The sequence below is a fragment of the Aulostomus chinensis genome, chromosome 3, assembly GCF_037954235.1.
Source record: "Aulostomus chinensis isolate RoL2024-O1b breed Wild chromosome 3, RoL_Achi_v1.0, whole genome shotgun sequence".
Lineage (NCBI taxonomy): Eukaryota > Metazoa > Chordata > Actinopteri > Syngnathiformes > Aulostomidae > Aulostomus > Aulostomus chinensis.
Genome location: NC_141322.1, coordinates 123,806 through 149,997, shown reverse-complemented (window position 1 = coordinate 149,997; position 26,192 = coordinate 123,806). Strand labels below are relative to the sequence as shown.

Here is a 26,192-nt window from a genome sequence, read left to right as displayed (position 1 = left end):
ACAGACTGGAGTCCGAAGGAGCGACTGCGTGGGTATGGAACCACAGAGGTGGCTCATGTCTGCTGGTGCAGTGGACGGTGCAAATGTGTCCATGCAGTTAACATCAGTCCAAATTAATATTTCCAGTTCACGCAGCAGAGAGCGCTGCTCCACCGGCCAAGAGACGAGCCCCCGCGGTCCAACCCGGATGAGGAGGAAGGCGGAGGGGGCGGTGCGGGTGGACGGATCCGTCTGAGCGGAGCGAGCGGGAGACAACATCAGGATGCCCGGCAGACCGATGTTGCTCTCTACCCTGCCGCCAGATCTCTGATGCAGTCAGCAGATCCAGCTGTTCTTCATCCATCCAGAGAAACCTTCCAGAGAGAGAGAGAGAGAGAGAGAGAGAGAGAGAGAGAGAGAGAGAGAGAGAGAGCGCCGGCGGAGCTCCAACAATACCAGCGACCAAAGCACAACAAAAGACAGAAGGTGAGAAACTGATCGCTGGATCCTGTTTGAGTTGAAGGGTTAGAGTTATTGCTCGCTGCACACTTGCTGTGTGTTTGACATTGTCGATCTTCCCGTCTGTGTGTCGAGTACACATTCATCTTCGGGACGGTGTTTGGCTCAGTTCGTCCCTCCCTGAGTCTGGAGCGCTTTCTTCTGGATGGATCCTCCCTCGGGGCAGCAGACTGTCTCCCTGATTGTTGACATGTCAACATTAGTCTCTATGGACAGGTTGACAGAACTGGGACGTCCCATGATCAGAGACGTTTCACTAGTGAGCACTGGATCATGTGGTCAGCTGCTGCTTCCTGGACCAGACGAACAATGGGCAGGCAGGCGGGCGACATCCGGCCGGGTCCATGGTGTCACTTCACCGTGAGATGCAGGGTTGGGAAGCTCAGAGTTTTGCATTTGTTGATGAGGAGGTGTGTGTGAGCAGCTGGAACAAAGGCTGCCGACTGGTGTGTGTGTGTGTGTGTGTGTGTGTGTGTGTGTGTGTGTGTGTCTGTGTCTGTGTCTGTGTGTCTGTGTGTGTGTTATACTGAATTCGTGCCTCATGAGAGCAACATGTGTTCTCTCTCAGTGCCGAGGCAGCGCAGCTTTGTGTCGGCTTCAGTCTGGGATGTTCAGCTGCTTTTAAACGGGGTCAGCACTTCCTATTCAATAAAGTCATTAACCACCACAGAATATTCCAACGCTGCTGCTGCTCAGCCGCACACATCTGCAGCCACCAGGCAGGTGGAGCAGCCACCAGGCAGGTGGAGCAGCCACCAGGCAGGTGGAGCAGCCACCAGGCAGGTGGAGCAGCCACCAGGCAGGTGGAGCAGCCACCAGGCAGGTAGGCAGGTGGAGCAGCCACATCAGCCGGTGAGCTGAGCTGATCAGGTGAAAGCCCTGTTTCACTTGTCCTCTCTCTTTCCCTCTCACTGCTGCACATTTGTCAGGTAGGATATGTGATACTGTGGTTATTCAGGTTCATGCGATGCAAGAAACCCAGTTCTTGTCTGACTGGTTTTGACATCAGGGGTCACCTGCTCATAGAGAAGAAACCCTTTGTTGTGCTGAAGGACTCTGAAGGAAGTTAAGTTCTCAGCTCTCAGCTACTTTCTGTGTACGGCAGCTCTTGTTGCGGGAAGAGTCTGACGTTTGTTCACAATTAAAGCAGAAGAGAAGCAAACACCAACTGTAGCCAGTCTGAGTCCCTTAAGTCCATGAAAGGGCAGCGCTAACTGATATTAAATTGATCCGAATTACTCTCTGAACACACAAAGTCTTACAGCATAGCCCTGATGACGTCATCAAGGCACAGCCTGCAGCCTGTCCTCCCAAGACAAACCGACAGATTGGTTGTCAGTGGTTAACCTAACATCACACTGTGACTGATGCCACCTAGTGGTCATAGTAATTATGACTACAGGGATGCAGCGAGTCTCGTCAGTGAAAGGTGAGAGAAATCCATTTGTGGAAGGGGAGAGAGAACTGAATGAATTGTGGAGAACCATCAAACAGGGCTCACTGAAATTCTAACCACCATCTTTTCATAACCAAGTATTTTTGTGTCTGAAACCAAACCAGACTGTGCCACCTTCGATGTCTGAACAATTTATTTAGTTATAAAGATTGGACAACTTGTCAACCCAGGTCACAAAGATGTTTTTTTCCATCACTGCATCTCCTCTTTCTGATTCTAGAATGTAGGAGGAGCCAGCCACGTATATTTAGCATGAAGCTAAGGGTTAGGGTAGACTGATGGCTAATAACAACTATAGACTGTCAAAAATGTCCTTTAACATCTCTCCAGATTGTCTGGGATAATCCAGGTCTTCTTAATCTAGCCATATGATCAATAATCCACAAAGATTTTGAATATAAGAACGAACTAGCAACATCTTGATTGTCACTCCTCCACAGTAATGTAGAGCTTCAAGCTAAATATATGTGGCTGACCGTTCTGCATTCTGGAGTCACAAAGAAGTGGCATGGTAGTACAAAAATATCATTAAGTGCTGATTGCATGTTTATAAGTAGAAAATACAAGTTTTGGGTGAAGTATGACTTTTTGGACTGGAGGGAACTTTTCCCAGAGCCACAGATGGCGTGAGGATGGCCTCCTCAGGGGCCACTTCAGTATATAGAAATCCAGGAAAATAGATGGCACATTGTTTGACAGGTGAGTCAGGATTTGCAAAGCAAAAAGACCCAGAGCTTAACACAGATATTGTGGCTTAGCACTTCAATATGTGTAAAGAGGCTTGCTGCTGGAAGCCTAATACAGGACTGTTTCCAGTCGATGGGTTTCTGGGTCAGCAGTCATCTATTGACTTGACAGGGGAAATCAATGCAGACCCCATCCAGAGAGGGCTGTTAATTGAATAGGCTGGTTGTAAAATGAAAATTAGTTCAATGAAAATGAACGTCTGTGAAAGTCTTCAGTGCCTCTGTGACATCATCACCGCGCACATGGTTCACACTGGAAGGTGTTCCAGCAGGAATCCGAGTTATCTTGTGTCATATCAGCTTGCAGCCATGACATCCTGAGGAACAGTCAACATTTTGACTGAAAGCACAAAATAACACCTGCAAAGTGTTGTATATTTTGTTTGATACTTCACACATTTGGTCCTTCTTGTGTAGATATGTAGTGAATAATGAGTATGGTCCATGTGTTTTTTCCTTTCACAACGCACCAGAAAACAGGAGCATCGGCCCTGGAGTGTGGCCCTCAGCCAAATTCCTCTGGGAGCCCGTTTCCATATCATTCAGATGAAAGAGAGCGCATTCGGATGAGAGACAATCGGTGTACGGACAAATACTTACCAGCAACCCCCTCAAAACGCAGGGCTAAATCCCGTTTCCTCATAATTTTCTTAAAGAATGGACACAATAACAGATTTAGAATTTCTCTATTGGCATTTGTAGTGTTTGACCAGGGCCCTGTGTTCCAGGGGCAGGTCAGAAGAGACTTAATCACATACCCTACCATGTCTGGTTAGGGCAACGGAGAGACCGCAGCTAGAGACCTCTGATCCTGTACGTAGCAGTAATAGACGGCATTGGTAGGAGCGCAACAAGAATGGTTCTGTTTGAAGTGAAGTGTTGCTTGAAAACTGGAGAGCAATAAATTCCAAGGTGAATCATTGTCTTTAACATCCAAAGTTAAGATGAGTCCACAAAGAACACACTAGCACCCTGGAGGCTGGCAGGGAGACGTCTCCCAAGATGGCGTCCAGCATCAGGGGCTACTTTACCAGACCTGAGGGTTTAACAGGTTCCATCCATCATCCATCCATCATCCATTCATCATCCATCATACACACATACATCATCCATCCATCATATATACATACATACATACATACATCATACATACATACATACAGTACATACATACATCATACATACATACGTACATACATCATACATACATACGTACATACATCATACATACATACATACATACATACAGTACATACATCATATATACATACGTACATGCATCATACATACGTACATACATCATACATACATACGTACATACATCATACATACATCATTCATACATACATATATACAGTACATACATACATCATACATACATACATACGTACATGCATCATACATACATACATACGTACATACATCATACATACGTACATCATACATACATACATACGTACATACATCATACATACGTACATGCATCATACATACATACGTACATACATCATACATACATACGTACATACATCCTACATACATACATACGTACATGCATCATACATACATACATACGTACATACATCATTCATACATGCATACATACATACGTACATACATCATACATACATACATACATACATACGTACATACATACATACATACATACATACATACATCATACAGCCATCCATCATACATACATACATCTATCCATCATCCATTCATCATCCATCATACATACATACATACATACAGTACATACATCATACATCCATCATTCATCCATCCATCATACATCCAGCCTTCCATCCACCCATCCATCCATCCATCATCCATCCATCCATCCATCCACCCATCATCCATTCATCATCCATAATACATAAATCATACATACATACATACATACATCATACATCCATCATTCATCCATCCATAATACATCCAGCCTTCCATCCACCCATCCATCCATCCATCAAACATCCATCCATCCATCCACCCATCCATCCATCCATCCATCATACATCCAGCCTTCCATCCATCCATCCATCCGTCATACATCAAGCCTTCCATCCATCCATCTATCCATCCATCATACATCCAGCCTTCCATCCATCCATCCATCCATCCATCCATCCATCCATCCATCCATCATACATCGATCATCATACATTCAGCCTTCCATCCTTGCATCCATCCATCATACATCCAGCCCTCCATCCATCCATCATCCATCCCCACCCCTCTATCTTTCCCCTCCATCCCTCCATACCCTCATTTATCCATCAATCCACCCCTCTATCTTTCCCCCTCCATCTATCCATCAATTCACCCCTCTATCTTTCCCCCTCCATCTATCCATCATCGATCACTCCACACCTCCATATATCACCACTGAGATGCATCCACACACGGAGAGCTCAGGCGGGATGTTTAAAAGCATCAATATGTAACCAGAATGAGGATCCATGGTGTGTGTGTGTGTGTGTGGGGGGGGGGGGGGGATCAGGAGGGTCTGAACTGCTATTATTAGCTTCTCACTGGCACATGAGCAGAAGCAGCAAAAAGCCATCCTGATCAAATGGAATGGATAGATGGAGGGATGGTGAGGAGATGGAGGGATGGTGAGGGGATGGAGGGATGGGGAGGGGATGGATAGATGGTGAGGGGATGGATAGATGGAGGGATGGCAAGGAGATGGAGGGATGGCGAGGGGATGGATTGATGGTGAGGGGATGGATAGATGAGGGATGGTGAGGAGATGGATAGATGGAGGGATGGAATGGATTGATGGTGAGGGGATGGATAGATGGAGGGATGGTGAGGAGATGGAGTGATGTGAGGGGATGGATAGATGGAAGGATGGTGAGGAGATGGAGGGATGGTGAGGGGATGGAGGGATGGGGAGGGGATGGATTGATGGTGAGGGGATGGATAGATGGAGGGATGGTGAGGAGATGGAGGGATGGTGAGGGGATGGAGGGATGGGGAGGGGATAGATAGATGGTGAGGGGATGGATAGATGGTGAGGGGATGGATAGATGGAGGGATGGTGAGGGGATGGAGGGATGGGGAGGGGATGGATAGATGGAGGGATGGCGAGGAGTTGGAGGGATGGTGAGGGGATGGATAGATGGAGGGATGGTGAGGAGATGGATAGATGGAGGGATGGGATGGATTGATGGTGAGGGGATGGATAGATGGAGGGATGGTGAGGAGATGGAGGAATGGATAGATGGAGGGATGGTGAGGAGATGGAGTTGTGTTGGTTCAACTTTGGTTGTTTGTCAAATTTTGCCTCGATGAGTCTGGGTGGGGCAGCCCGGTGGAGCAGTGGTCCTCACTGTGGCCCCCCATCAAGAAGGTTGTGGGTGGAGCAGTGGTCCTCCCTGTGGCCCCCATCAAGAAGGTTGTGGGTGGAGCAGTGGTCCTCCCTGTGGCCCCCATCAAGAAGGTTGTGGGTGGAGCCCCGGCTGCAGCACGGGGTCTTTCTGGGTGAGTCTCCATGTTCTCCCTGTTCCTGCTGGGTTCTCTCTGGTACTCCAGCTTCCTCCACAGTCCAAAGACATCAAGAGGGGACCAGGTTAATCCAGACTCTAAATTGACCGTAGGCGTGGCTGGGAGAGCCAATGGTTGTCTGTCTCTATGTGTTGGCCCTGCCATGGACTGGTGACCTGTCCAGGGGGAAGGCTGCTGGGATAGGCTCCACCCCCACCACCCTGAACAGGAGAAGAGGAGGAACATCGAGGGATGGAGTCTGGGTGGTGTTTAGAGTTGAGGTTTTGAAGGTGCTCAACCGCTAGAGCAGAAAAATCATGAATGGCGTGTTGTGTAGACTCCACCTATTCCATGCATGCACGCACACAAACACAACACGTACAGTCTCCTGACGTCTGTTACCATCACTGCTGCAGCTTGAGACAAGGAAGAGGAGAACAAACGGGAGGGGAAGGGTCATGTTCACCTGTCTTGTGGACCAAGCACACCCCTGGTTCCGCTCTGGGCTCTGGACTTTGTAGAGGAAAGATAAGTGGGGGTCACCAGGTTGTAGTGATCTGGAATCTGGAGCTGTTTTCATGTTTTCAGGGTTGTGTTGCTGCTTCTTAAATACATGGGTTGTCCTGTATATCGCAGGCGTGATTATAGCAGCCTGCCACCTCATGTTGGTGCTCATCAGCTTTGGACTTAGTCGGGTGATGGACAGGGAGATGATACGACTTTAGCAGTGGGCGTCAGGCACCCAGGTGATGTTGGACAATACTGGCTGTCTCCAGAGGGGATGCAGGTGGGAGCTGCATTGGTTTAACTCAGGAAAATAAATATGGTCTTAACATTTGTGCAAAAATGCGATTGGTTGAATTACTGATAATCAATCAAGTTTTGGTATTTTTTAAACAATTAAATTGTTTCTCCAACAAAATAGGAAATATCAGCGAACAGATAGTGACCAAAGGGTCTGGGACTGCTAATCTAGGAGCTGGGATGTTGTAATGGACCTTTTTCCACCTGATGCTGCAAAGTTGGAGCGCGGTCTTCTTGTAATTGCTTTCATGGGAAGCTGCTAGCTTGCTAACTATCGAGCTAATATTACACAATACAATATGTCACAGTGTCTCTACATGAGTATAGTAAAGGTTATAGCTACGGAGGCTGCTCAAAATACTTCACAATTACAAACAAAATTATGAATATCTCTTTTTCATGGAGGGAGGGAGGCGTCCAGGAGGCATCCTCACCAGATGCCTGAACCACCTCCACTGACTCCTCTACATGGAGGAGCAGCAGCTCTATTCTGAGTCCCTCCTGAATGACAGAGCTTCTCACCCTGTCTCTAAGGGAGAGCCCAGTCTCCCTGAGGAGGAAACTCATTTTGGCTGCTTGTATTCAGGATCTTGTTCTTTTGGTCATCATTCAAAAGGGAATGTGTCCTATCCAACCCTGAGCTGCTCAGAGACCAAATACTGGGAAGACAAAGATAAGAGCGCAGCTCCATCAATACAACTGGTATTTTGACTGGGTTATTCTCCAGACTTTAGTACTGAGAAGGAGGTCAGTGAGGCCGCTGCACCTGCACATTTCCTTTATCTGTAGGGGGCAGGAAGAGGTACTACATCCTGATATGATAACTACTGAAGAGCACCTCATTATGTCCCAGAATTACCCTGAGAGCAAAGTACTTTTACATTATTGTCACCTTTGCCAATCGTTGTCATTTTCCTCAGTGGTGCTGTCCCATCTCCTCTGCTGCATCATACCTTCCCCCTCTTCTGCCGTGTCTTTGTTTCATGCCGCTGCCGGCAGAAATGTCGCCAGTGGTGGTTCAGATTTCCACCATTGGCTCTGTTGTTGAGAACTAATGACCCAGGGTGTTTTTACTCTGTCTACAAATGTAAATCCCTTGAGGCAACATTTTGTCCCAGTAGACCCCCCCCCCCCACGCCCTCAATCTCCTCCTCCTCCTCAAAGCATCTGAATTACACTCAGTCATGGTCTATCTGGTGTGCCCTTGACCACTGTCCCATACAGCAACCTGCTACAAAAACCTGGTCAAGGAAGGTTTTCATCTCTGCTGTCTCAGATGTGCTTGTGCATGGAAGCTTGTTGGGTGGAGGTTTATGGAAGGAGGGAGGTTATACACCTGCACTATGAGGATGGAGGTTCTACACCTGCTCTACTAGGGGGGGGGGGTTCTAAACCTGCTCTACTAGGACAGAGGTTCTACACCTGCACTACGAGGATGGAGGTTCTACACCTGCTCTAGTAGGAGATAGGTTGTACTCCTGATCTACTAGGAGGGAGGTTCTAATCCTGCTCTACGAGGAGGAAGGCTCTACACCTGCTCTACTAGGAGGGAGGTTCTACACCTGCTCTACTAGGACAGAGGTTCTACACCTGCACTACTAGGATGGAGGTTCTACACCTGCTCTGCTAGGAGGGAGGTTGTACTCCTGATCTACAAGGAGGGAGGTTCTACACATGCTCTACTAGGAGGGAGGTTCCAATCCTGCTCGACTAGGAGGGAGGTTCTACACCTGCTCTACTCGGAGGGAGGTTCTACACCTGCTCTACTAGGAGGGAGGTTCTAATCCTGCTCTTCTAGGGGGGAGGTTCTACACATACTCTACTAGGAAGGAGGTTCTACACCTACTCTACTAGGAGATATGTTGTACTCCTGATCTACTAGGAGGGAGGTTCTAATCCTGCTCTACTAGGAGGGGGGTTCTACACCTGCTCTAATAGGAGGGAGGTTCTACTCCTGATCTACAACGAGGGAGGTTCTACACCTGCTCTACGAGGTGATATGTTGTACTCCTGATCTACAAGGAGGGAGGTCCTTCACCTGCTCCACCAGGAGGGAGGTTCTACACCTGCTCTACTAGGTGGGGGGTTCTAATCCTGCTCTACTTGGAGGGAGGTTCTACACATGTTCTACAAGGAGGGAGTTTCTAATCCTGCTCTACTAGGAGGGAGGTTCTACACCTGCTCTATTGGGAGGGAATTTCTAATCCTGCTCTACTAGGAGGGAGGTTCTACACCTGCTCTACTAGGAGGGAGGTTGTACTCCTCATCTACAAGGAGGGAGGTTCTAATCCTGCTCTACTAGGAGGGAGGTTTTACACCTACTCTACTAAGAGGGAGGTTCTAATCCTGCTCTACTAGGATAGAGGTTCTACACCTCCTCTTTTAGGAGGGAGGTTCTACAACTGCTCTACTGGGAGTGAGGTTCTAATCCTGCTCTACTAGGAGGGAGGTTTTACCCTTGCTCTACTAGGAGGGAGGTTGTACTCCTGATCTACAAGGAGGGAGGTTCTAATCCTGCTCTACGAGGAGGGAGGTTCTACACCTGCTCTACCAGGAGGGTGTTTCTAATCCTGCTCTACTAGGAGGGAGGTCCTTCACCTCCTCTACTAGGAAGGAGGTTCTAAACCTGCTCTTCTAGGAGGGAGGTCCTACATCTGCTCTACCAGGAGGGAGGTTCTAATCCTGCTTCACTAGGAGGGAGGTTCTACACCTGCTCTTCAAGGAGGGAGGTCCTACAACTGCTCTACCAGGAGGGAGGTTCTACACCTGCTCTACTAGGAGGGAAGTTGTACTTTTGCTCTACTAGGAGAAAGGTTGTACTCCTGATCTACTCGGAGGGAGGTTCTAATCCTGCTCTACTAGGAGGGAGGTTCTCCACCTGCTCTACCAGGAGGGAGATTCTAAACCTGCTCTACAAGGAGGGAGGTTCTACACATGTTCTACTTGGAGGGAGGTTCTAATCCTGCTCTAGTAGGAGGGTGGTTCTACACCTGCTCTTCTAGGAGGGAGGTTGTACTCCTGATCTACAAGGAAGAAGGTTCTAATCCTGCTCGACTAGGAGGTATGTTCTACATCTGCTCTACGAGGAGGGAGGTTTTAATCCTGCTCTACTAGGAGGGAGGTTCTACACCTGCTCTAATAGGTGGGAGGTTCTACTCCTGATCTACAACGAGGGAGGTTCTACACCTGCTCTACTAGGTGGGAGGTTCGAAACCTGCTCTACAAGGAAGGAGGTTCTACACATGTTCTACTAGGAGGGAGGTTCTAATCCTGCTCTACTAGGCGGGAGGTTCTACACCTGCTCTTTTAGGAGGGAGGTTGTACTCCTGAACTACAAGGAGGGAGGTTCTAATCCTGCTCTACTAGGAGGTAGGTTTTACACCTGCTCTACGAGGAGGGAGGTTTTAATCCTGCTATACTAGGAGGGAGGTTCTACACCTGCTCTATTAGGAGGGAAGTTGTACTCCTCATCTACAAGGAGGGAGGTTCTACACCTGCTCTACTAGGAGGCAGGTTCTAATCCTGCTCTACTGGGAAGGAGGTTCTACACCTGCTTTACTAGGAGGGAGGATCTTATCCTGCTCTACTAGGAGGGAGGTTCTACACCTGCTCTTCTAGGAGGGAGGTCCTTCACCTGCTCCACCAGGAGGGAGGTTCTCCACCTGCTCTACTATGAGATAGGTTGTACTCCTGATCTACAAGGAGGGAGGTTCTAATCCTGCTCTTCTTGGAGGGAGGTTCTAATCGTGCTCTACTAGGAAGGAGGTTCTACACATGTTCTACAAGGAGGGAGGTTCTAATCCTGCTCTACTAGGAGGGAGGTTTTACACCTACTCTACTAAGTGGGAGGTTCTAATCCTGCTCTACTAGGAGAGAGGTTCTACACCTCCTCTACTAGGAGGGAGGTTCTACACCGTCTCTACTGGGAGTGAGGTTCTAATCCTGCTCTACTAGGAGGGAGGTTCTACACCTCATCTACTAGGAGGGAGGTTGTACTACTCATCTACAAGGAGGGAGGTTCTAATCCTTCTCTACTAGGACAGAGGTTGTACACTTCATCTACAAGGAGGGAGGTTCTACACATGTCCTACTAGGAGGGAGGTTCTAATCCTGCTCTACTAGGAGGGAGGTTCTACACCTGCACTACCAGGAGGGGGTTTCTAATCCTGCTCTACTAGGAGGGAGGTTCTAAACCTTCTCTTCTAGGAGGGAGGTCCTACACCTGCTTCACCAGGAGGGAGGTTCTACACCTGTTCTACAAGGAGGGAGGTTGTACTCTTGCTCTACTAGGAGATAGGTTGTACTCCTGATGTACTAGGAGGGAGGTTCTAATCATGGTCTACGAAGAGGGAGGTTCTACACCTGCTCTTCTAGGAGGGAGGTTGTACTCCTGCTCTACCAGGTGGGAGTTTCTTATCGTGCCGCACTAGGAGGGAGGTTCTACACCTTCTCTACTCTGAGGGAGGTTGTACTCCTGATCTACTTGGAGGGAGGTTCAACACCTTCTCTACTCTGAGGGAGGTTGTACTCCTGATCTACAAGGAAGGAGGTTCAACACCTGCTCCACTAGGAGGGAGGTTCTAAACCTACTGTACTAGGAGGGAGGTTGTACTCCTCATCTACAAGGAGGGAGGTTCTACACATGTTCTACTAGGAGGGAGGTTGTACTTCTCATCTACAAGGAGGGAGGTTCTACACATGTTCTACTCGGAGGGAGGTTCTACACCTGCTCTACTAGGTGGGAGGTTCTAAACCTGCTCTACAAGGAAGGAGGTTGTACACCTGCTCTACTAGGAGGGAGGTTCTAATCCTGCTCTACTAGGCGGGAGGTTCTACACCTGCTCTACTAGGAGGGAGGTTTTACTCCTGATCTACAAGGAGGGAGTTTCTAATCCTGCTCTACTAGGAGGGAGGTTCTACACCTGCTCTAATAGGAGGGAGGTTCTCCTCCTGATCTACAACGAGGGAGGTTCTACACCTGCTCCACTAGGAGGGAGGTCCTACACCTTCTCTACTAGGAAGGAGGTTCTACACCTGCTCCTCTAGGAGGGAGTTCCTACACCTGCTCTACTAGGAGGGAGGTTCTAATCCTGCTCTACTAGGAGGGAGGTTCTACACCCGCTCTACTAGGAGGGAGATTGTACTCCTCATCTACAAGGAGGGAGGTTCTACACATGTTCTACTAGGAGGGAGGTTCTAATCCTGCTCTACTAGGCGGGACGTTCTACACCTGCTCTTTTAGGAGGGAGGTTGTACTCCTGATCTACAAGGAGGGAGGTTCTAATCCTGCCCTACTAGGAGGTAGGTTTTACACCTGCTCTACGAGGAGGGAGGTTTTAATCCTGCTGTACTAGGAGGGAGGTTCTACACCTGCTCTAATAGGTGGGTGGTTCTACTCCTGATCTACAACGAGGGAGGTTCTACACCTGCTCTACTAGGTGGGAGGTTCGAAACCTGCTCTACAAGGAAGGAGGTTCTACACCTGCTCCACTAGGAGGGAGGTTCTAATCCTGCTCTACTAGGCGGGAGGTTCTACACCTGCTCTTTTAGGAGGGAGGTTGTACTCCTGATCTACAAGGAGAGAGGTTCTAATCCTGCTCTACTAGGAGGTAGGTTTTACACCTGCTCTACGAGGAGGGAGGTTTTAATCCTGCTATACTAGGAGGGAGGTTCTACACCTGCTCTATTAGGAGGGAAGTTGTACTCCTCATCTACAAGGAGGGAGGTTCTACACCTGCTCTACTAGGAGGCAGGTTCTAATCCTGCTCTACTGGGAAGGAGGTTCTACACCTGCTTTACTAGGAGGGAGGATCTTATCCTGCTCTACTAGGAGGGAGGTTCTACACCTGCTCTTCTAGGAGGGAGGTCCTTCACCTGCTCCACCAGGAGGGAGGTTCTCCACCTGCTCTACTATGAGATAGGTTGTACTCCTGATCTACAAGGAGGGAGGTTCTAATCCTGCTCTACTTGGAGGGAGGTTCTAATCATGCTCTACTAGGAAGGAGGTTCTACACATGTTCTACAAGGAGGGAGGTTCTAATCCTGCTCTACTGGGAGGGAGGTTTTACACCTACTCTACTAAGTGGGAGGTTCTAATCCTGCTCTACTAGGAGAGAGGTTCTACACCTCCTCTACTAGGAGGGAGGTTCTACACCGTCTCTACTGGGAGTGAGGTTCTAATCCTGCTCTACTAGGAGGGAGGTTCTACACCTCATCTACTAGGAGGGAGGTTGTACTACTCATCTACAAGGAGGGAGGTTCTACACATGTTCTACTAGGAGGGAGGTTCTAATCCTGCTCTACTAGGAGGAAGGTTCTACACCTGCACTACCAGGAGGGGGTTTCTAATCCTGCTCTACTAGGAGGGAGGTTCTAAACCTTCTCTTCTAGGAAGGAGGTCCTACACCTGCTTCACCAGGAGGGAGGTTCTACACCTGTTCTACAAGGAGAGAGGTTGTACTCTTGCTCTACTAGAAGATAGGTTGTACTCCTGATGTACTAGGAGGGAGGTTCTAATCATGGTCTACGAAGAGGGAGGTTCTACACCTGCTCTTCTAGGAGGGAGGTTGTACTCCTGCTCTACCAGGTGGGAGTTTCTAATCGTGCCGCACTAGGAGGGAGGTTCTACACCTTCTCTACTCTGAGGGAGGTTGTACTCCTGATCTACTTGGAGGGAGGTTCTACACCTTCTCTACTCTGAGGGAGGTTGTACTCCTGATCTACAAGGAAGGAGGTTCAACACCTGCTCCACTAGGAGGGAGGTTCTAAACCTTCTCCTCTAGGAGGGAGGTCCTACATCTGCTCTACTAGGAGGGAGGTTCTACACCTACTGTACTAGGAGGGAGGTTGTACTCCTCATCTACAAGGAGGGAGGTTCTACACATGTTCTACTAGGAGGGAGGTTGTACTTCTCATCTACAAGGAGGGAGGTTCTACACATGTTCTACTCGGAGGGAGGTTCTACACCTGCTCTACTAGGCGGGAGGTTCTACACCTGCTCTTTTAGGAGGGAGGTTGTACTCCTGATCTACAAGGAGGGAGGTTCTAATCCTGCTCTACTAGGAGGTAGGTTTTACACCTGCTCTACGAGGAGGGAGGTTTTAATCCTGCTATAATAGGAGGGAGGTTCTACACCTGCTCTATTAGGAGGGAAGTTGTACTCCTCATCTACAAGGAGGGAGGTTCTACACCTGCTCTACTAGGAGGCAGGTTCTAATCCTGCTCTAGTGGGAAGGAGGTTCTACTCCTGATCTACTCGGAGGGAGGTTCTAATCCTGCTCTACTAGGAGGGAGGTTCTCCACCTGCTCTACCAGGAGGGAGATTCTAAACCTGCTCTACAAGGAGGGAGGTTCTACACATGTTCTACTTGGAGGGAGGTTCTAATCCTGCTCTAGTAGGAGGGTGGTTCTACACCTGCTCTTCTAGGAGGGAGGTTGTACTCCTGATCTACAAGGAAGAAGGTTCTAATCCTGCTCGACTAGGAGGTATGTTCTACATCTTCTCTACCAGGAGGGAGGTTCTAATCCTGCTCTACTAGGAGGGGGGTTCTACACCTGCTCCACTAGGAGGGAGGTTGTACTCCTGATCTACAAGAAGGGAGGTCCTACACCTGCTCGACTTGGAGAAAGGCTCTACACCTGCTCTACTAGGAGGGAGGTTGTACTCCTGATCTACAAGGAGGGAGGTTCTAATCCTGCTCTACGAGGCGGGAAATTCTACACCTGCTCTACCAGGAGGGAGTTTCTAATCCTGCTCTACTAGGAGGGAGGTCCTTCACCTCCTCTACTAGGAAGGAGGTTCTAAACCTGCTCTTCTAGGAGGGAGGTCCTACATCTGCTCTACCAGGAGGGAGGTTCTAATCCTGCTTCACTAGGAGGGAGGTTCTACACCTGCTCTTCTAGGAGGGAGGTCCTACAACTGCTCTACCAGGAGGGAGGTTCTACACCTGCTCTACTAGGAGGGAAGTTGTACTTTTGCTCTACTAGGAGAAAGGTTGTACTCCTGATCTACTAGGAGGGAGGTTCTACACCTTCTCTTTTAGGAGGGAGGTTGTACTCCTGATCTACAAGGAGGGAGGTTCTAATCCTGCTCTACTAGGAGGTAGGTTTTACACCTGCTCTACGAAGAGGGAGGTTTTAATCCTGCTCTACTAGGAGGGAGGTTCTACACCTGCTCTAATAGGTGGGAGGTTCTACTCCTGATCTACAACGAGGGAGGTTCTACACCTGCTCTACTAGGTGGGAGGTTCGAAACCTGCTCTACAAGGAAGGAGGTTCTACACATGTTCTACTAGGAGGGAGGTTCTAATCCTGCTCTACTAGGCGGGAGGTTCTACACCTGCTCTTTTAGGAGGGAGGTTGTACTCCTGAACTACAAGGAGGGAGGTTCTAATCCTGCTCTACTAGGAGGTAGGTTTTACACCTGCTCTACGAGGAGGGAGGTTTTAATCCTGCTATACTAGGAGGGAGGTTCTACACCTGCTCTATTAGGAGGGAAGTTGTACTCCTCATCTACAAGGAGGGAGGTTCTACACCTGCTCTACTAGGAGGCAGGTTCTAATCCTGCTCTACTGGGAAGGAGGTTCTACACCTGCTTTACTAGGAGGGAGGATCTTATCCTGCTCTACTAGGAGGGAGGTTCTACACCTGCTCTTCTAGGAGGGAGGTCCTTCACCTGCTCCACCAGGAGGGAGGTTCTCCACCTGCTCTACTATGAGATAGGTTGTACTCCTGATCTACAAGGAGGGAGGTTCTAATCCTGCTCTACTTGGAGGGAGGTTCTAATCGTGCTCTACTAGGAAGGAGGTTCTACACATGTTCTACAAGGAGGGAGGTTCTAATCCTGCTCTACTAGGAGGGAGGTTTTACACCTACTCTACTAAGTGGGAGGTTCTAATCCTGCTCTACTAGGAGAGAGGTTCTACACCTCCTCTACTAGGAGGGAGGTTCTACACCGTCTCTACTGGGAGTGAGGTTCTAATCCTGCTCTACTAGGAGGGAGGTTCTACACCTCATCTACTAGGAGGGAGGTTGTACTACTCATCTACAAGGAGGGAGGTTCTAATCCTTCTCTACTAGGACAGAGGTTGTACACTTCATCTACAAGGAGGGAGGTTCTACACATGTTCTACTAGGAGGGAGCTTCTAATCCTGCTCTACTAGGAGGGAGGTTCTACACCTGCACTACCAGGAGGGGGTTTCTAATCCTGCTCTACTAGGAGGGAGGTTCTAAACCTTCTCTTCTAGGAGGGAGGTCCTACACCTGCTTCACCAGGAGGGAGGTTCTACACCTGTTCTACAAGGAGGGAGGTTGTACTCTTGCTGTACTAGGAGATAGGTTGTACTCCTGATGTACTAGGAGGGAGGTTCTAATCATGGTCTACGAAGAGGGAGGTTCTACACCTGCTCTTCTAGGAGGGAGGTTGTACTCCTGCTCTACCAGGTGGGAGTTTCTTATCGTGCCGCACTAGGAGGGAGGTTCTACACCTTCTCTACTCTGAGGGAGGTTGTACTCCTGATCTACTTGGAGGGAGGTTCAACACCTTCTCTACTCTGAGGGAGGTTGTACTCCTGATCTACAAGGAAGGAGGTTCAACACCTGCTCCACTAGGAGGGAGGTTCTAAACCTTCTCCTCTAGGAGGGAGGTCCTACATCTGCTCTACTAGGAGGGAGGTTCTACACCTACTGTACTAGGAGGGAGGTTGTACTCCTCATCTACAAGGAGGGAGGTTCTACACATGTTCTACTAGGAGGGAGGTTGTACTTCTCATCTACAAGGAGGGAGGTTCTACACATGTTCTACTCGGAGGGAGGTTCTACACCTGCTCTACTAGGTGGGAGGTTCTAAACCTGCTCTACAAGGAAGGAGGTTGTACACCTGCTCTACTAGGAGGGAGGTTCTAATCCTGCTCTACTAGGCGGGAGGTTCTACACCTGCTCTACTAGGAGGGAGGTTTTACTCCTGATCTACAAGGAGGGAGTTTCTAATCCTGCTCTACTAGGAGGGAGGTTCTACACCTGCTCTAATAGGAGGGAGGTTCTCCTCCTGATCTACAACGAGGGAGGTTCTACACCTGCTCCACTAGGAGGGAGGTCCTACACCTTCTCTACTAGGAAGGAGGTTCTACACCTGCTCCTCTAGGAGGGAGTTCCTACACCTGCTCTACTAGGAGGGAGGTTCTAATCCTGCTCTACTAGGAGGGAGGTTCTACACCCGCTCTACTAGGAGGGAGATTGTACTCCTCATCTACAAGGAGGGAGGTTCTACACATGTTCTACTAGGAGGGAGGTTCTAATCCTGCTCTACTAGGCGGGAGGTTCTACACCTGCTCTTTTAGGAGGGAGGTTGTACTCCTGATCTACAAGGAGGGAGGTTCTAATCCTGCCCTACTAGGAGGTAGGTTTTACACCTGCTCTACGAGGAGGGAGGTTTTAATCCCGCTGTACTAGGAGGGAGGTTCTACACCTGCTCTAATAGGTGGGAGGTTCTACTCCTGATCTACAACGAGGGAGGTTCTACACCTGCTCTACTAGGTGGGAGGTTCGAAACCTGCTCTACAAGGAAGGAGGTTCTACACCTGCTCCACTAGGAGGGAGGTTCTAATCCTGCTCTACTAGGCGGGAGGTTCTACACCTGCTCTTTTAGGAGGGAGGTTGTACTCCTGATCTACAAGGAGGGAGGTTCTAATCCTGCTCTACTCGGAGGTAGGTTTTACACCTGCTCTACGAGGAGGGAGGTTTTAATCCTGCTATACTAGGAGGGAGGTTCTACACCTGCTCTATTAGGAGGGAAGTTGTACTCCTCATCTACAAGGAGGGAGGTTCTACACCTGCTCTACTAGGAGGCAGGTTCTAATCCTGCTTCACTGGGAAGGAGGTTCTACACCTGCTTTACTAGGAGGGAGGATCTTATCCTGCTCTACTAGGAGGGAGGTTCTACACCTGCTCTTTTAGGAGGGAGGTCCTTCACCTGCTCCACCAGGAGGGAGGTTCTCCACCTGCTCTACTATGAGATAGGTTGTACTCCTGATCTACAAGGAGGGAGGTTCTAATCCTGCTCTACTTGGAGGGAGGTTCTAATCGTGCTCTACTAGGAAGGAGGTTCTACACATGTTCTACAAGGAGGGAGGTTCTAATCCTGCTCTACTAGGAGGGAGGTTTTACACCTACTCTACTAAGTGGGAGGTTCTAATCCTGCTCTACTAGGAGAGAGGTTCTACACCTCCTCTACTAGGAGGGAGGTTCTACACCGTCTCTACTGGGAGTGAGGTTCTAATCCTGCTCTACTAGGAGGGAGGTTCTACACCTCATCTACTAGGAGGGAGGTTGTACTACTCATCTACAAGGAGGGAGGTTCTAATCCTTCTCTACTAGGACAGAGGTTGTACACTTCATCTACAAGGAGGGAGGTTCTACACATGTCCTACTAGGAGGGAGGTTCTAATCCTGCTCTACTAGGAGGGAGGTTCTACACCTGCACTACCAGGAGGGGGTTTCTAATCCTGCTCTACTAGGAGGGAGGTTCTAAACCTTCTCTTTTAGGAGGGAGGTCCTACACCTGCTTCACCAGGAGGGAGGTTCTACACCCGTTCTACAAGGAGGGAGGTTGTACTCTTGCTCTACTAGGAGATAGGTTGTACTCCTGATGTACTAGGAGGGAGGTTCTAATCATGGTCTACGAAGAGGGAGGTTCTACACCTGCTCTTCTAGGAGGGAGGTTGTACTCCTGCTCTACCAGGTGGGAGTTTCTTATCGTGCCGCACTAGGAGGGAGGTTCTACACCTTCTCTACTCTGAGGGAGGTTGTACTCCTGATCTACTTGGAGGGAGGTTCAACACCTTCTCTACTCTGAGGGAGGTTGTACTCCTGATCTACAAGGAAGGAGGTTCAACACCTGCTCCACTAGGAGGGAGGTTCTAAACCTTCTCCTCTAGGAGGGAGGTCCTACATCTGCTCTACTAGGAGGGAGGTTCTACACCTACTGTACTAGGAGGGAGGTTGTACTCCTCATCTACAAGGAGGGAGGTTCTACACATGTTCTACTAGGAGGGAGGTTGTACTTCTCATCTACAAGGAGGGAGGTTCTACACATGTTCTACTCGGAGGGAGGTTCTACACCTGCTCTACTAGGTGGGAGGTTCTAAACCTGCTCTACAAGGAAGGAGGTTGTACACCTGCTCTACTAGGAGGGAGGTTCTAATCCTGCTCTACTAGGCGGGAGGTTCTACACCTGCTCTACTAGGAGGGAGGTTTTACTCCTGATCTACAAGGAGGGAGTTTCTAATCCTGCTCTACTAGGAGGGAGGTTCTACACCTGCTCTAATAGGAGGGAGGTTCTCCTCCTGATCTACAACGAGGGAGGTTCTACACCTGCTCCACTAGAAGGGAGGTCCTACACCTTCTCTACTAGGAAGGAGGTTCTACACCTGCTCCTCTAGGAGGGAGTTCCTACACCTGCTCTACTAGGAGGGAGGTTCTAATCCTGCTCTACTAGGAGGGAGGTTCTACACCTGCTCTACTAGGAGGGAGATTGTACTCCTCATCTACAAGGAGGGAGGTTCTACACATGTTCTACTAGGAGGGAGGTTCTAATCCTGCTCTACTAGGCGGGAGGTTCTACACCTGCTCTTTTAGGAGGGAGGTTGTACTCCTGATCTACAAGGAGGGAGGTTCTAATCCTGCCCTACTAGGAGGTAGGTTTTACACCTTCTCTACGAGGAGGGAGGTTTTAATCCTGCTCTACTAGGAGGGAGGTTCTAATCCTGCCCTACTAGGAGGGAGGTTCTAATCCTGCTCTACTAGGAGGGAGGTTCTAATCCTGCCCTACTAGGAGGGAGGTCCTACACCTGCTTCACTAGGAGGGAGGTTCTACACCTGCTCTAATAGGAGGGAGGTTGTACTCCTGATCTACTTGGAGGGAGGTTCTACACCTTCTCTACTCTGAGGGAGGTTGTACTCCTGATCTACAAGGAAGGAGGTTCAACACCTGCTCCACTAGGAGGGAGATCCTACACCTGTTCTACCAGGAGGGAGGTTCTAATTATGCTCACTAGGAGGGAGGTTCTACACCTGCTCTTCTAGGAGGGAGGTCCTACATCTGCTCTACTAGGAGGGAGGTTCTACACCTACTGTACTAGGAGGGAGGTTGTACTCCTCATCTACAAGGAGGGAGGTTCTACACATGTTCTACTAGGAGGGAGGTTGTACTTCTCATCTACAAGGAGGGATGTTCTACACATGTTCTACTCGGAGGGAGGTTCTACACCTGCTCTACTAGGTGGGAGGTTCTAAACCTGCTCTACAAGGAAGGAGGTTGTACACCTGCTCTACTAGGAGGGAGGTTCTCATCCTGCTCTACTAGGAGGGAGGTTCTAATCCTGCTCTACTAGGAGGGAGGTTTTACTCCTGATCTTCAAGGAGGGAGTTTCTAATCCTGCTCTACTAGGAGGGAGGTTCTACACCTGCTCTAATGGTAGGGAGGTTCTCCTCCTGATCTACAACGAGGGAGGTTCTACACCTGCTCCACTAGGAGGGAGGTCCTACACCTTCTCTACTAGGAAGGAGGTTCTACACCTGCTCGACTAGGAGGGAGGTTCTACACCTGCTCGACTAGGAGGGAGGTTCTACACCTGCACTACTAGGAGATAGGTTGTACTCCTGATCTACAAGGAGGGAGGTTCTAATCCTGCTCTACTTGGAGGGAGGTTCTACACCTGCTCTCCTAGGTGGGAGGTTCTAAAACTGCTCTACAAGGAGGGAGGTTCTACACATGTTCTATTAGGAGGGAGGTTCTAAACCATCTCTACTAGGAGGGAGGTTGTACTTCTCATCTACAAGGAGGGAGGTTCTACACATGTTCTTCTAGGAGGGAGGTTCTAATCCCGCTCTACTAGGAGGGAGGTTCTAAACCTGCTGTACAAGGAAGGAGGTTCTACTCATGTTCTACTAGGAGGGAGGTTCTACTCCTGCTCTACTAGGCAGGAGGTTCTACACCTTCTCTACTAGGAGGGAGGTTGTACTCCTGATCTTCAAGGAGGGAGGTTCTAATCCTGCTCTACTAGGAGGGAGGTTCTAAACCGTCTCCTCTAGGAGGGAGGTCCTATACCTGCTTCACCAGGAGGGAGGTTCTACAGTTTTAAACAAACTGAGCCTCACAATAGAGTTCCTCATATGAATTAACAGAAATGGATGAAACCTTGAGAACAAGTTTTCAACTACAGCAGTAAACAGTTTCAGAGTAAGCAGAGTAGAGGGGGTCCAGGGGAAGGGGAAGAGGAAGAGGAAGAGGAAGAGAGGGAAAACATCCCAGATGAATCTTCCAGGAGCATGTAGTAACTGAAACCAACTTTTAGTTGTCAGTATCAACAACACAAAGCTGTCGGTCATTCCAGACCGTGACACCGGCATACTTGAGCTGAGTACACCTCTTTAAACTGGCTGATATACTGATAAGAGTAGAGAATCATCCATCCATCATCCATCCATCCATCCATCCATCCTTCCATCCTTCCATCCATCATCCATCCATCCATCCATCATCCATCCATCCATCATCTATCCATCCATCCATCATCCATCCATCCATCCATCCATCCATCCTTCCATCCATCATCCATCATCCATCCATCCATCCATCCATCCATCTATCCATCCATCCATCATCCATCCATCCATCCATCATCCATCCCTCCATCCATCCATCCCTCCATGTTCCCCCTCTTCTCCTGTTCAGGGTGGTGGGGGTGGAGCATATCCCAGCAGCCTTCCCCCTGGACAGGTCACCAGTCCATGGCAGGGCCAACACATAGAGACAGACAACCATTGGCTCTCCCAGCCACGCCTACGGTCAATTTAGAGTCTGGATTAACCTGGTCCCTCTTGATGTCTTTGGACTGTGGAGGAAGCTGGAGTACCAGAGAGAACCCAGCAGGAACAGGGAGAACATGGAGACTCACCCAGAAAGACCCCGTGCTCCAGCCGGGGCTCCACCCACAACCTTCTTGCTGGGGGCCACAGTGAGGACCACTGCTCCACCGTGCTCTCGTGTCGAGAATCAATGACATGATATTTTGTGGTGGTGAACACACAACAGGTGGATGGTCACAACAAACACCAGAATTTTCAATGTTCGAGTCCTTTATCCACCATAAATCAACTCAACCTTAAATAGAAGCATTTTTGTGCATAAATAAGGCCTGAGGTTTTCTCTATTTGATGATTGTGTCAGAAAATGTAATGATTTCACAGTTTTACAGAATTATTATCATCATTTTCAGTGGCTTAAATGAATAATAATAAGCAATGGGACAGTAGATTCGGAATATGGGACTCAGGATCAATCCTGGCATATTCACAGATCAGGGATCAGAATGATGATCCAACCCACTAGATCCAGATTCCAGCTCGAACATGAGCCCACCGCCGCGTTACACCAGGCCATATATTTTAATGTCATGATTGGATGTTTACGGCAGCCTCCTGATGTCACTTGAGCATTGATGATTAATGACAGGTTCTTTATTATGATTGAACTGTGACTTTTGGAGGAGAAATTCTCTGCTCAGTTTTCAATACGAATGTAATCAAATGGTTACCTTCGATATGACCCTACTGGCATCTGACCCAACCTTTACAATTCTGACATAAAACAATCTTTTCTCTTTTGAATTCCAACCCAAGCTGTTATTTGCTGTGAATAACAATGAAATTATAGTATCTAAATAACAAAACACCATAAATGGGAAGCAGTTGAAAGCTTTCCTTAGTTACTGTGACTGTGTGACATTATTCTGGCATGTGTCACGACCACATAATGTGATGTAAGAGGTTCTTGTCATAAATCCTACATAATCCAATGAAAGCTGTGGCTTGTGAGTGATTTGCATAGTAACGTTGGTGGGTAGATAACAGTGACACCCCCGAAACAGAAGATCATTCACCGCCGACGCTGGAGGTGTTTCCCTCTTCGGGGGACATGTGGCTCTGTTTCCCAGCTGCTGTTTATAGAGCTAACCCTAACCCTAGAGCAAAGACTAGAGCAACAGCCTGTTATTGTACACCACCTCTTGTGCAGCAAATGACTTCGACAGGAGTGACAACAGACAGGCACCATGATGTGGGGTCATGAGGTTATGTGTTAGGTCATAGTGTTTGTGGCAGCAATGCCATGCAGGAGACGGGAGAGTTGGCAGCAGCCATGTAATCATTTACTCTGCTGGTGAAAATATATTACAGACCAACTCACTCATTTCCTACCTTCATGCTTCAGAATGGAGGGTGAAGAGAAGTGAGCGTTAAGTTGTCAGTGTGATGTCTACCATCTGTTGAGTGTTGCTGTTTCTCCACTGGACCTGGAAACAAAGAAAAGCATAGATTATTAATTTTAGTTGTTTCTTATTGCATTGATGACAAACTGTATTTTCTTGGTTGTGGTAGTATTTACCTCATTGGATGCATGGATAGATGGATGAATGGATGGGTGGATGCATGGATGGATGGGTGGATGCATGGATGGATGGATGGATGCATGGATGGATGCATGGATGGATGGGTGGATGGATGCATAGATGGATGCATGGATGGATGGGTGGATGGATGCATAGATGGATGCATAGATGGATGCATGGATGGATGGGTGGATGCATGGATGGATGCATGGATGGATGGGTGGATGGCCTCATTCTTAACATTTACACTAAATTTGTGAGGACTGTCTTAGCCCTCTATTTATCTTACAGGCAGGAGTCAAAATCTGATAGCTATTAACTTGTTGTTCCTTATCTTACAGGCAGGAGTCAAAATCTGATAGCTATTAACTTGTTGTTCCTTAGATTTATTAATCACCTCTTGTAATAATAACTTGATTGCCAGCCAGGGTGATTGAAAATGATTTGAGGTACACAACAGAGGCCAGGAGGAGGAGTTAAATATAATCGTCAGGCTCTGCTTGCTCCTAATGTTGAGGCCAAATTGAGGGTTAAAAAATTCTGTGGTGTGCAAAATAGCTACAACTTGTCCAGGAAATTTTTACTTCACTTTTTAGACAGATCACACAAAGTCCTAACTGTCCACACGTTACCAAAATGAAGAGGAATGTTGTGAAAGATGGACACTTGCTGATGCTGGGGAGCTGGCGCCCTCTGTTGTTCTCCCCGAAACCATCTCCCCTCCCACATCCTCACCCCGCTGAACCCCAGATAGATCATGGAAATCATCTGGGATTATCTGCTGCCTGCAGCCACTGCTCTGTGTGCGTGCATGCGTGCGTGCGTGTGTGTGTGTGTGTGTGTGTGTGTGTGTGTGTGTGTGTGTATGTGTGTGTGTGTGTGTGTGTTCACAAGAAGTTTTTTTCTTGGTAGACAAAGCCTGCATGCCATTACAGTTAAAATAACCAGTCATTTGAATTGGACTACACTTTGTAGACCATTTTAAGTCATTTTGGCTTCTCTTACTAACTGGTTCTCTTTGAATATTCAATGTAAATAGCACCATTCCTGCTCGGAACATGTGTGTGTATAATGTGGACTCTTGATGAGGTGCATAGTGAGAACGTACTGTTTGTCTGGCTGATGCTGCAGGCAGCAGTGGCCTTGCATGGCTGTCTGTGCTTATGGTGCTCAGTTAGTTGCAATTCATCCATTCCAGGATGCAGGGTTACTTGTGGTTCCTAGAGTCTCTAAAAGTAGAATGGCAGCCCATCCAGTGGGGTAGTTGGTAATGTCAATCAGATAATAACAATAATTGAACTCTTTTTGAGAGAAGAAAGGAGGATGGACTTTGTGTACAAATAATAAGGATTTTTGGTGAGTAAAATGTTGCTATTTATCTAAATCATACTGCAATTTTATGGGGTTATATTTGTTTGCATTTATTTATTAATAATAGGAACAATATTTCACAAAAAAAACTGAACAGGTGAATATGAGGTTATTATTGATGCTTTTTCAAGATTCAAGATTCTGTATTGTCATATGCACAATATTGACAGCATCATTTGTGCAATGAAATTTTTAGAACAAGACAGGCAGACAACTCCAAGTAAGTAGCACGAGAAAAGGAAAGAAAAATAAATTATGAATAAAATAGAAAAAATAAAATAAAATAAAACAAGGTAAGGTCCTGATATATAAATAGCTAAGAGGAGCATGGTATTATGTACAGCAGTGAGGATTATGTACAGCAATTATTATGTACAACAATGGTGGATACAAATATATATGACCATGAGTTCAATATATCTGAGAGTGCAGACTGTGCAGTGTAAAAAAAAGAGCTACTGGTTTAGTAGTCTGACGGCTGTGGGGAAGAAAGTATTTCTGAATCTGGTCGTCCGTGTGTGGATGCTGCAGAAGCATCTAACAGACGGCAGCAGGGAAAAGAATCTGTAGCTGGGATGAGGGGGATCTCTGATCTTCTTAGCTTTTCTTACCATCTCCTTGGTTTTGCAGACGTTGAGAGAGAGGTTATTGTCCTGGCACCATGTTTCCAGGGCGCTGACCTCCTCTCTGTAGGCGGCGTCATCATTGTGAGAGATGAGACCGAGGATGGTGGTATCGTCTGCAAACTTCAGGATGGCATTGGAACTGCGCCTAGCCACACAGTCATGAGTCATCAGGGCGTAGAGGAGAGGGCTGAGAACTGAGGGGCACCTGTTCTCAGTATCAGTGGGGAGGAGGAGAAGCCGCCTATCCTCACCACTTGGGGTCTATCCGTCAGAAAGCTCAGAATCCAGTTGCAGACAGAGGTGGGCAGTCCCAGGATCCTGAGCTTTTGGATGAGCTTCATGGGGACTATGGTGTTGAACGCTGAGCTGTAGTCAACAAACAGCATTCTCACATATGCGTCCTTCTGCTCCAGGTGGGAAAGGACAGAGTGCAGTGTCAGGGCGATGGCATCATCTGTTGACCTGTTTGGCCTGTAAGCAAATTGAAAAGAGTCCAGGGAGTTGGGAAGAGAGGTGCAGATGTGGGTCTTGACTAGCACTTCATGATGGTGGCGGTTAGTGCTATAGGGCGGTAGTCATTCAGGCTTGTAGTGGGGGATTTCTTGGGAATGGGGATGATTGTGGTTAGTTTGTAGCATGTGGGGACTGTGGCCTGTTGCAGGGAGAGGTTGAAAATGGAGGTGAGGACCTCTGCCAGATGGTCAGCACATGCTTTGGGGATCCGTCCTGGAATGCCATCTGGCCCCG

The 26,192-nt window shown here is 48.2% G+C and overlaps 1 protein-coding gene across 1 annotated transcript in view; it reads left to right on the top strand.

Annotated features, from left to right (window-relative positions):
• Positions 1–267: 267 nt before the first annotated feature.
• Positions 268–26,192, top strand: part of frmd4ba (FERM domain containing 4Ba) — a 62,417-nt gene continuing 36,492 nt past the window's right edge. Inside the window, exon 1 of the mRNA XM_086196950.1 lies at positions 268–465. Coding sequence (XP_086053076.1) covers positions 310–465 — 156 coding nt within the window. The 5' untranslated portion in view covers positions 268–309. The remainder of the gene's footprint in view (positions 466–26,192) is intronic.